The sequence below is a fragment of the Mustela lutreola genome, chromosome 7 (genome assembly GCF_030435805.1).
Source record: "Mustela lutreola isolate mMusLut2 chromosome 7, mMusLut2.pri, whole genome shotgun sequence".
Classification (NCBI taxonomy): Eukaryota; Metazoa; Chordata; class Mammalia; order Carnivora; family Mustelidae; genus Mustela; species Mustela lutreola.
Genome location: NC_081296.1, coordinates 123,952,288 through 123,964,093, shown reverse-complemented (window position 1 = coordinate 123,964,093; position 11,806 = coordinate 123,952,288). Strand labels below are relative to the sequence as shown.

The window sequence follows — 11,806 nt, the reverse complement described above, 5'->3', positions numbered from 1 at the left end:
GGACACAAGCAACTGCTTCTTCCCCCAAGCACACTCTGATGCTATCGGAACATTGTACTGGTTGCCTCCCCTAGCAGTTTTGCCGGATCTCACCCCCCTGAAGAAACCAACTGTAAATATTTGACATTCCTGTACCTCTGGTAGTCCCCACAGCCTAACCTTCTGGGGCTTTCCATTTCAGCTTTATGCCTCAAGGGAAAAAACAGAAAGAAAAGGCCAGGGTGTGTTCCAGGCCCTGAAGATCTTTACAAAGATTCTTTATAAATAATCACCGCTTGTGGGGTGGGCGTTAGTTAAGGTGTCCCTGTGGTTTAGGATACTAATAAAGCCTTTTATATGTGTTTGGTCAAATATAGACATGCAGAATTTACCATTTGCAACATGTTTAAGTGCACAGTTCTGTGGCATCGAGGACCTTCACAGTGTCGGTGCATCCATTTCCAGAACTTTGTCATCGTCCCAAACACAAGCTCTGTACCCAGTAAACAGAAGCTCCCCATTCTCCCCTCCCCCAGCCCCTGGTAACCACTCATCTGACTATGAATCCGACTCTTCTAAGTACCTCATGTAAGTAGAATCAGGTAATATTTGTCCTTTGTTGTCTGACTTTTTTTCACCTAGCGGAATGTCTTCCAGGTTCATCCATGTTGTGGTGTGTACAGACTTCCATCCTTTTCTAGAGATCCCATTCTGTGTTTATAGGACACGTGATGTTTATCCATGCATCTGCTGGTGGGCACTTGGGTTATTTCCATCTTTGGGTTAGCATCCAATAAAGTTTAACATGGGCTCTGGCTCCTCTGTGACTTAGGACCAATGTGATATCTACCTTTTACTTTTAGTTCATCTGCTAGAAACAGGACGTCCATCAGAGCAACTTCCCACTCTGGGGCTCTGCAGGCAAAGCTGGAGCTGGAGACGGTGAAGGAGGAGCATCTGTGGTCGCTGGGGACCTTGGCAAAGTGACACGGGAGGAGGGTCTGGCTGGTCAGAGGTAGCAGCCTGGTTGGGTGGAATCAGGAACATGGGGTTCCTGATTCTATAATATAAGAGAACTTCCATTCATTCATTCGAGTAATTCATCCATTCATTCTATTGTTCTCTCACTCATTCATTCCAATATTATTTAACACAGTCATGAGCTCAGGTTCCCGGAGCTTCCAACCATCAGAGGCAGAGAAACAAGCAAAGCCTAAGGGTTTGCGGCTTTGGGAGGAGAAGTACAGCTGGGAACCCAGAGGAGGCACCTGTCCTGTACTCGGGAGCCAGCAAATGCTGTCTGGAGGAAGCTCGCACCTGTGCCAAGGCATCAGGGAAGGGAAGAATTTAGCCAGGGGAGCAGAGGATGGAAAGGGGGAACCAGGTCTGGGAGGGGCACACAAGATCCCAGAGATGAAAGGGAGGACCAGCCGTTGGCCTACATGCGTGTGACTCGTGTTTTGAGGTTGGGGGTGCGGAGACTCAGGAGAAGCAGGAGCGGAAGCCACGGATGTGAGCAGGGACCATTCGGTGAGGGAACTCAGGTGGTATTTAGGCTTGATCCTGGGGCAAAAGAGAAGTCAGGTGGCTTTGAAGCAGGAGAGGAAAGTAGATCCTGTTCTACCCTTGAGGGAGCCACCATCCCCTGAGCCCTTCCTCGGTGAACCCTCACAACAGCTGGCCTCGGTGAGGGAGGAGGTCCCGGACTCCCCATGGGGGCGGCAGGGTGCTGACACCACCATCCCCTGGGCGTGGTCTGTGAAGCTGGATGGAAATGCAGAACCTTGGCCGTCTACCTTCTGGATCGGAATCTGCCTTTGAAGGGGATCTGCTCATGGTCCCTGAGCACACTGAGGTCCGAGAAGTGCTGGGGTGATTCCCAAGACTCAGTGCATATTAGAATCTCCGGGACAGTGCTTCGGCCCTACTCCTGGATCACAGTTTCTGGGGCTGCCATTCAGGCATCAGGACTTTTCAAAGTTCCCCCAAGCCCCGTGAATTCCACGTCCTCTTTTCCAGGGAGGGCAGGCTGACTCCTGCAGGAAGCACCATTGGAGGCTCTGCCACTTTAAGAACCGGAGCTGGCTGCCCGCCCAGGAGGCCTCGGGAGGCCACCCCGCCAGGGCAGGGACCAAGTGAGCACGGGCTGCAGGCTGCCACGGTCAGCGCTGGGTCTGGCCTGGGCTCCCAGACCCGTGCCCCACGAACAGCCCCAGCGGCGCGGTGGCGCGGGCGAGCCGAAGAAAGGGGACCTTTATGCCTTTTGGGGGAAGCGCACATTCTGCGAGGCCGTGGAAACAAAGAGAGGAACTGTTTGTAGCCCTAGTCCCGACGTCCCAAACCAACAGTAAGTCAGGAGGGCACAGAACACGACACAGCCCCTCCCCCCAGGACAGCACACACATGCCCCCCGCCCCCCGGTGCCGCCACCACCCAGGGGCTGTTCCCTGAAATTCTTTCCCCACAGGGGTGGTTGGGGGGGAGCCTCTGAAGGTCAGGGCTCAGCTCCTGACAGGCAGCACCTGATGCCCTCAGGTGTGGGTGGTGTTTCTCATTCTGTCCCCTCTCCTGCTGGGGCCTAGAGGTCCAAGCCACTATGCCCTAGAAGACCAAGGTCCTGTGAAAGCAGAGAAAGTAAAACTGAAACCTGTCAGTATAACTCTCGGTCTTGGGACCTCAGGCTTGCCTGGGACACGGCAGTGAAGCTAATGGCCACAACGGGGATGGTCATGGGGGCTGTGGCCGGCATGGGGCCGTTGGCCTGAACCTAGGCAGGGCTCTTGAAGGAGGGGGAAAGGGGCGTGGAGGCAGGAGCCTGATCATCGACTGGGGGCTGAGCTCTGTGCGTCCCATTCCACGGCTTATCAGGCTTGTCTCCGTCTCCACTGGGGGCTGCAGTGACAGGCTTCGGACCTTGCGCCATGCGCCACCAAACGCTAAAGGCAAAGCCTTGTGACTTTGGAGTGTCTCTTCTCTCATGTTATCTGTGTCTCCCTGCCCCCCCTCCTTCATTGCGGACAATTGAGAGCTAACTATAATCCGCCTTGCTTCCTGAGACCGTGTGCAAAAATTATCATGCGTTGGGGGCGGGTAGCAGGTTGAGATTATGTTGGCAGAAAGGAGAAGGTTGGCATTGATTGGCACGCAGAGGAGGGAAGCTGCTTTGTGTCTTCAAGATCACTGGGTATGCTCTAGAAGGAAGGGAAGGGGAGGTCTGAGAGTAGGGAGCAAAGAGAAAGCTGGCTTTACCAGGGGGTGGAGTGGAGATGAGGAAGAAGGAAGAGGAAGGTGGCCTGGGGTGAAGGGCAGGGCAGGGTCAGGAGCCGACTGTGGCTTGTCCAAAATGATGATGAAGCATCTGAAAGAGTCAGATATGACATCTGGCAGCAGGGCTAAGTCCCAGAGATCAGTTGCTGGCCTCTGAGGTGTTTTATTTATTGATTAATAGGAGCTTCCTTGGAAAATGGGAGATTTCATGTTTGACTCTCAGAGGCCTGGACACCAGACTTACACAGCAGTCCCCACTCACATGCAAACACATTGCCTGCCCTCCCCCCCCCCCCGCCACCGCAACTCCCCGACCTCTGTACCTGTCCAGTTCCCATGGGCATTGCAAATTGCTGCTACTCCTGGTCTTAATAATAATGATTCTTTTATATCGAGCCTTCTATTGAGTGTGTGTGCATGGGACTGTGTGTGTGTGTGTGTGTGTGTGTGTGTGTGTGTGTGACTGCATGCGTGCACACCAGGCACACAGGTGTGCTCTCTTTCAATGAATTTCAATTAATCTCTCCCCTTTTCCATTGAGGGTGACAGATGCACAAAACCAGACATACCCCTCTCCTTTGTAGATTCCACAGCCTTTCCAGGCGATCTGCCAAATTGCTAGATGACATTTGCTTTAAAAAAAATTTGAGTGTATTTTCTTTCCTTTTTTTTTCTTTTTAAGATTTTATTTATTTGACAGAGACACAGAGAGAGGGGGAACACAGCAGGGAGAGTGGGAGAGGGAGAAGCAGGCTTCCCGCGGTGCAGGGAGCCTGATGGGGGCTTGAACCCAGGACCCTGGGATCATGACCTGAGCCGAAGGAAGACGCTTAACGACCAAGCCACCCAGGCACACCATGAGTGCATTTTCTTATTTTGATTTTAAGTATTTCCCGGCCTGCATTAAGGTGCTATTTCACCTGTGCCACACTTGGTAGTTTTGAAAGCATTCCTTAAACATATGTGAGTTCATTTTCTCCTTCCAGCAGTTCTGTGAGATCGATAGTTTGGGTCCCTTTCCTGTGTTCTCTTGGAGAAAACTGACAGCACAGAAACCAAATGACTTGCCTTGGCTCTGCAATGATTTTGAAGAAAAGTTAGTAAAAGTAAGCTGTGTCCTTTACACTGCATGGAACTAAAGACATTCTGCTCCGAAAAGCATCGTGGCTAAGGGTAGGCTCTCCATCCAGATACTGGTCTGACTACTAGTTAGGCTACTCAGTAGCTAAGCATCTTCAGACAAAGAATTGTATCTCCCAGGGCCTCCTTCTGTCAAATGAGACCACAGCCCTTATCTAAGGAGCACTGGATGGATTAAATGAGATAACATATGCACGGTGTCTAGAATCGTGCCTGGTACACTATAAATTTTTAATAAATATCCCACTGGGTACTCAAGCTGTTAGTATCTGTATCTCTGGGAAACGCTCTGTAGGACTTTGGGCACAGAGTAAGTTGTAACCAAAAGACCCCAAAATACATTGGCTCCAAAAGGATAGAAGTATATTTCCCTTTCACCTACAGGCCAGGAGGTAGAAGGTCAGAGCAGAACAGGAAACAACTCTGCTCCATAGGGTCATTCAGGAATCAAAGTTCCTTGACCTGTGTTTCTTCTCACCCCTTCAGGGCCTAGGGTATCCCCCTCTTCACCCTAGTTGTAGCTTCTCAACCATGTCCACCTTCTGTTCCTGCCTGCAGGCAAACAGCCCCCTTCTCGATGACGTCCCTCAGAAGCTGTTCAGGTCCTTCTGCTCGGATCGCTCTTTGACCAGAACTGGGGCACACTTAGCTGCCGGTGAGTCTGGAAAATGTAGTCTGTAGCTGGGCTAACTAAATGTGCCCAACGAACACGTAGGAGTTCTCTTACTAAAAGGAAGAAAGGGAGGGCAGAAATTGAGAGCAGGTCACGGTCATGGGGCCATAACATCCCAGAGGTGCACTTTGGACTTGAATCTGGAGTGGCTAGTGCCTACTCAGGCTGCCAGATTCTCAGCCTACCTGAGCTCCACTTCTTAGGGATGCCTGATTTACTCTTGGATTTCTTCTTTAGTGAAATCCAGGGCAGCTCTTGGCTCTATGTTTCAGACAAACACCTCTGGTGGTATAGCGTGGTTATCTCCTGCTGGAACGTCAGACTGACTGTCCATTGGGTTGGGCAGCCTTGTCCCCTTACCACCCAAACCTCCTAGCAAGGGTAGCATTGGCATTGGCTGTTTATTTGTTTGCTTTCTTCTGGATCATTCAACAACTTCCCCAACCTGCAATGTCAATTTCATACTCCAGAGGTTGTCTCCAGAGAGTCACTATTCCTTGTGATCTTGAGTCCGGGATAACTGATGAAGGAAAGATCCCAGCTCCTTCCATTCTCCTGGAGTCCACCCTTGCATGTGTGGAAGAGGGAACCTTCTCCCCACATCATCAAAGATTACCCACGAGCCCACAGGACTGTAATGAAGTGAACAAGCCACATGTTTGGTGGGTGGTTGGGCAGCCATGTGGTCTGGCAGTTCTGTGGTCTTAGAGGTCAACTTCCATGGTGCCTGCGTTTCTGAAAGCGCTGAGTTCAATAGCAACCTGGTTGAAGGAAAGGAAGTAAAGATCAACGTTCCATTCTTATCATTGCAAGTAACAGCTTGGATGGACCAAAAAAGGGAATACCAATAGTAATCCCTTCTCTAGGGACAGAGAAGGTAGTTTGAAGTATATTGCCTAACAGATGAAGGAGGAACTTTGCATGAGGCCCTACCATGTGCCAAGCACCTGCTCAAGGCAGACCCAGAGCCCTGAGTAACAAAACAGGCACCCGATGGAGTCTACAGCCTAGCAGGCTTGCTCTGTGTTAACCGTCTCATTTAATCCTTGTACATTCTGCAAAGCATGTATTTTTCCTATTTTGTGGACCAAAAATGTGAGCTCAGTAAAGGAAATGGTAGGGACAGTTTTAATCCCATGTCTGCCTGACTCTAAAACTCCTGCTCTTTCCATTTTTATTCTGTCTGCCCCCAGACACTGTCTTTGTTGAAGAGGGACTCGAGCCTACACACAGATGTGACCTGGCCCCTGTGCTAAACACCTAGACCAGTGATTGCTATTAACTCAGGGTTTGGCTTCACTTGACTGTGGTGGTTGGGATTTCACTCTAATCTGCATCTTTCTCTCATCCCTCTTGCCCATTTATCCTTCTGTGTGTGTCTATCAAGCTAAATCACCCTGATCCTTCCTGGGACTCTGACTGCTATAGGAGGAATTGTCCATCACATCATCTGGACCATTAGAGTCCTGGGCTCCCAAGGCTGCTGGGAAACCCTTCCAAGTGTCCCTAGACCCTTTCCTGTCCCTTTTGGTCCTTGGTGTCTCCTCCTGACTATTCCTTTTCCATCAAGCCCTGTTTGAACCTCCATTGCTTTGTCTGTCATTATCATATTAGAGGATCCAACCTGTCCACTGATAACACTGAACAAAACTGAGGGCCCAAGAAATTCTCAAGATCTTCCCTGGTCATTCCTGCCATACCAGGAAAGGGGTGCGCCCCTGCCAATGGATGACCTTCTCTGTGTGCCGCTGATGCCCATCTCCCTCAGAAACCCACCTCTGTGTTCTCTTGCTCATGTCATTACCCTCTTGTCTACCGATATTCTCATCAGTCTCTCCTGCCTGAACAGGACTCTGTTCTTGATCCCGTATTTCTCTCTGACTTCTCCCTTCAGTGTCCCTTTCTCTCTCCCCTCACAGTCAAGCTTCTTGAAAGAATTGTCTACACTAGCTGTCAACACTGTCCGCCTATACATTCAGACCTCCATCACCCATTGTGATCCAGTATATGTTCCCATGATCAAATGCCAAGATAGATGTCATGAAAGCCAGCCATTCTCTAGGTCCAGCTGGTGTTTTTCTTCCCGGAGGTGACTCCATCTGTCTAGAACATTGGTACTATTGCACACGCCCACATTTTGAGCCTCTCTCTCGAGGTGCCTCTGCTCTCTAGGTTTCCACTTTACTTTGCTGGACACTGTTTTCCATCTCCTTATGGTCTCTTTATGGAGGCCTCCTGTTCCACTCATTCCCTGAATGTCCCCTGCACCTCGGTTTCTGACTCACTCCCCTTCTTGCCTTCTCCCTTGGTGTCCTCCCTGCTCTCCGTCCTGCCATTGGGTCTTGAATGTCCAGTTTTTCATGGACTGCTGCTGTGGCTGTCCCCAGGCTCCTCCCACTTCACATTCTAAAGCCAGACTCCTCATCAGACTCTTCCAAGACTTACCCATCTTCTTATGTTCCTAATTTTCAGGAATGGTATCATTACGCCAGCTGCCTGTGCCAGAACAAGGAAATCTAGTCATTATCTTGGAATCCCACTTCTCATTGCATCTTTTGCTTTCAATCTGGTAACAATTCCAGTGAATCCAGCTCTTCCAACTCCTGTAATTCTCATACCATTCTCCTCCATTCTCATACCATTCTCCTCCATTCTCATACCATTGGGGAAAGACTTTAGTGCTTCTCACCCAGATATGGCAAAGGAAAGGACTCTTGAGGGACTACCTCTAGTCCTGTCCTCTGTTGGAGTCCTGCCATAGTCATCCCTCTAATGCCTTTGGCTCAGGGCATCCTCCTGCTCCTCAGGGCTCCCAGAGACCTCTGATCAAGCTTACGCGCCTTCGGTTAATCACCTGACCCTTCCGAGTAATTTCTTGCCTACCTTTCTGTCCCCACTCCATCTTGACGACAAGTGTGCCCACCACTCGAGGGGCTGCAGGTTCATGCCTCAGGACATGCCTTCACCAGCAGGGCCTTCTTCTACCTTCCTCCTGGGGCTAATTTCCAGTTGTCTGTCAAAGCTCAGCTCAGGCAACATCTCGCAGACCACGACTGCTGGTTCTGCTCTCACGATCTCACTCACCAGTCTCCCCATCAGCAGCTCCGGGGCGGAAGAACGTTGCCAGCAGATAGAAGGTGCTCTACAGATGGTGAAGGAATGGACTATTTTTTCAGAAACTTCTAACTCTCACTCAGGAAGCCTGAGACATCAGGTTAAGGTCCTTTGTAAAAAAAAAAAAAAAAAAAAAATTCTTCAGGGTTTATCCAATTTTTTTAATAGAAGCGCGCTTTGGCCTTGACAATCAGACTTGTAGAAGCTGCACAGCCAGTCAGCTGAGGACAGAGCTATTCTGCCCTCCAGGAGCTAAGCAAAAGAAAGCAACACCACCATCCCTCCTCTGGGTTGTAAGAATACATGGGATTTTTGCATTTGCCCAGGGGTTCTTTATTCTCTGGGGTTTCTGAATTCCTTCAGTTATGGCATTTGGCCTGGGGGGTTGACGGTTCAGCAGGATTTAAGACTTCAGGTAGGAAACAGGTCTCAGCTGGTGAGTTTGTGGTGGATTGGACTTTCTGTGAGCAGTGACTTTCCTCAGCAAGGAGCACAGAAGGCTAGAGAAAGCACTGGTGGAAGGCGATGCTGCCCGGGCCAGGGAACGCCTTGTGCTCCAGATCCGTTGTTGGCATCTCTCTCACATTCTGTAGTTCAGTAGAAGCAAATCTTCATGTTTTACAGAAACTTTCATTGTTCGTGATGATGCGATTTTACCTCCGTGCTTGAACTTTACTTGCTGCCAAATCTGTTCTTTGGAATGACTGGGATTCTGTCTGTGGTAATCACCTCAGCGTTTCAGATAAGGCACTGGCTGGCTGTCCAGCTGGGCGGACTGGATCTGGTCCAGTGGCCCAGACCATGAGCACCAGAGATGCCAGGAGCCTCAACCCTGTCACTCGAGGAGACCTCTACTTATGCTGCTCCCCCAAGTCTGGGCTCCCCGTGGCTGAGGAGATCAGTTGGGCTTAGCTACCTCTCCGAATGTGCAGGTCAGGACCCGGGGTTTGCAAGTGACAGTCCCAACTTATGACTTACGTAAGAAAGATGAATTTACTGGCCGAAAAGTCCCAGAGGGAAATCTGTATTTAGCTATGCTTGTTTGTAGGGTCAGGGATAGCCTCTCCCTTCCTACCCCTTGGCCCTGCTTCCTTCTCAGCTGGCTCTCTTCTCAGGGCAGCTCCTTCTATGGAGGGAGAGAAATTGTCCTTGTATCTGGCGATCTCAGGGCAAGAAACTCTTCTTTCCCAACAGCTATACAAATACAAAAGGTAACTCCGATAGCCTGCTCTGGGTTGTGTGACTGTCTGAGTCTGTTTGGGGTGCTAAAACAAAAATACCGCAAACAAGGGGTTTAAACAACACACATTTATTTCTCATGGTTCTGGAGGCTGGGACATTCAAGACCGAGATGTTGGCAGATTTGATGTCTGGATAGAGCCTGCTTCCTGGCAGGCAGATGGCCATCTTCTCATGAAGACCTCACAAGGCAGAGGGGAAAGGGAGCTCTGTGGGGTCTCCTCTACAAAAGCACTAATCCCATTCACGAGGGCTCTACCTTCATCACGTCATTACCTCCCAGAGGCCCATCTCCTGGGGTTTAGGATTCTCATATACGAATTTTGGGGACAGATGAATAGTCCATTGGAGTGACCATCCCCAAACCAACCAAGGTGATCTTGGGGACGGGGCATTTTGACAGGTCCCCTGGGTCTGAGGGAGTGACTGACAGCCCCGCTGGGGGAGGGACAGTCAAATGTCTGGGCGTGAATGAGTTTCTCGGGGGTGCCACAATAAATTTCCACAATTTGGTGGCTAAAAACAACAAAAATATATTATTTCGCCGTTCTGGAGGGCAGAAGTCTGATGGCAAGTTGTTGGCGGAGCCACATTCCCTGCAAAGACCCAAGGGGATTACCCTTCCCGGCCTCCTCCAGCTTCTCTGGCCCCCGGCAGTCTTCAGTCTTGGCTTACTGCCCTAACCTCCCAGTCTCCGCCTCTACTGGGCTGTGGCTGCTCATTCTGGGTTTCTCTCGTTCTGTGTCTCATCCTCCTGTAAAGACACGCATCACTGAATTCAAGATCCACTGGATTAATCTATAACGATCTCTTCTGGAGATCCCTCCCTTAATTACATCGGCAAAGACCCTTTTCCCAAATAAATTCATATTCAGAGGTGCTGGGAGTTAGGACTTAGACATACTTTTGTGGGGGGGGAGAACATAAGTAAACTAATTACAGGGCAGAAAGAAACTAATAGATAACCACTGCACTGTACCCCTTGACTGCCTAGCATACCATTTCAGAAATGCGCCACCCAGCCTGGTACGGGCTGCCCACATTGTGGCAGAGCTGGCGGCTGCACATTCGTCTTGGTCGGGTCTGGATGTTACTGTTAAGAATCTGTCAGCTGACAGCTAGCGATTAAGTTCAACACCCCGGCATCCTTTAATGGTGGCAGAAACAAAATAAGACCCTGGGAAGAAAAGCCACTTGGCATTGAACAAAGGGACTGGGGGGAAACAGCCTGTTGTGATCACTCCACCAACAGGCTGCAGAAGATGGCTGGCAAGAAGCCAGATCCTACCTACTGGAAGACAGGAGTTCCTCCACCATCCAAGGGTGCCTGGGGCTCTGCTCTCTGGAAGACTTTCCCTGGCTCACTGCCTTCCGTAAGTGGCATCAGAGAGGATGTGTCTTCTGGAGATTGTATCCTCCAGCAGGCCCTTTACGAGGCTCTCAGCCCAGAGGTCCAGGCTGGGCCCCAGCGGTTGAGCAATCTCATGCTGTGGTTTGCTAGAGGGGGTGTCTCTGGCAGTATGAGTCTCTAAACTCGAGACAGTTGCTGAGCAGTAAGTTTTCTTTTCTTTCTTTCTTTCTTTTTTTTTTTTTTTAAGATTTTATTTATTTATTTGACAGAAAGAGATCACAAGTAGGCAGAGAGGCAGGCAGAGAGAGAGGAGGAAGCAGGCTCCCTGCAGAGCAGAGAACCCGATGTGGGGCTCGATCCCAGGACCCTGGGATCATGACCTGAACCGAAGGCAGAGGCTTTAACCCACTGAGCTACCCAGGTGCCCCAGCAGTAAGTTTTCTGATAAGTCTGTGAGCTGGCAACCGGCACTGGAGCCCAGTCAAGTCAGGCTCTGGAATCTGGATCCTGTCCTCACCCCTGTCTGTCTGCTAACATCATCTCTGGGCTCTGCTCTTCCCTAGCTCTCATTTAGGTTTACAGCTGTTTGGCCTCTGCCCTGGACACACTGGGTAGCAGGGCAGGGGAGGCTTTGGAGGGGGGCAGGGCTAATCAGCCTGCTTGCCCTCAGGCTCTTTCCCAATGGAATCAGTCCACACTGTGGGGGAATAGTCACTTTGGCTAGACTGGGAGGGCCCAGCAAGAGCTGCTGGGAAGAAGCCCTCTCCAGCCTTCCTCTCTTATCTCCCACTGTGTTTTCCTTCTCCCAGACTGTGCAGGCACCAACCTTAGCCCCATGCAGGGATCTGACTTTTGCAATACCAGAAGACGGTGTTCTGGTTCCCAGCTCAGTTGAATTACTGGCCACAGGCACAAGGAGGATCTTGTGGCTCTGTTTTCCCATTTCCCTGCTTTCAGAAAGGTGAGCTGAGATTCAAGTGTATCTTTTTGTTAAGAGTACCTTTCTAAAGGCAGAAGAAGGGCACCTGGGTGGCTTAGTCAGT

The 11,806-nt window shown here is 50.4% G+C and overlaps 1 protein-coding gene across 2 annotated transcripts in view; it reads left to right on the top strand.

Annotated features, from left to right (window-relative positions):
* The first annotated feature begins 2,089 nt into the window (after positions 1-2,089).
* DGLUCY (D-glutamate cyclase) overlaps positions 2,090-11,806 on the top strand; it is a 77,194-nt gene continuing 67,477 nt past the window's right edge. The window contains exons 1-2 of one of the 2 annotated variants that reach the window (XM_059182497.1): positions 2,090-2,326; positions 4,945-5,041. Coding sequence is in view for 1 of the 2 variants with exons in the window: in XM_059182496.1 (XP_059038479.1) it covers positions 2,236-2,326 (91 nt within the window). In the remaining variant the exon portion in view is untranslated. The remainder of the gene's footprint in view (positions 2,327-4,944; positions 5,042-11,806) is intronic. The other variant, XM_059182496.1, reaches the window with a different exon arrangement.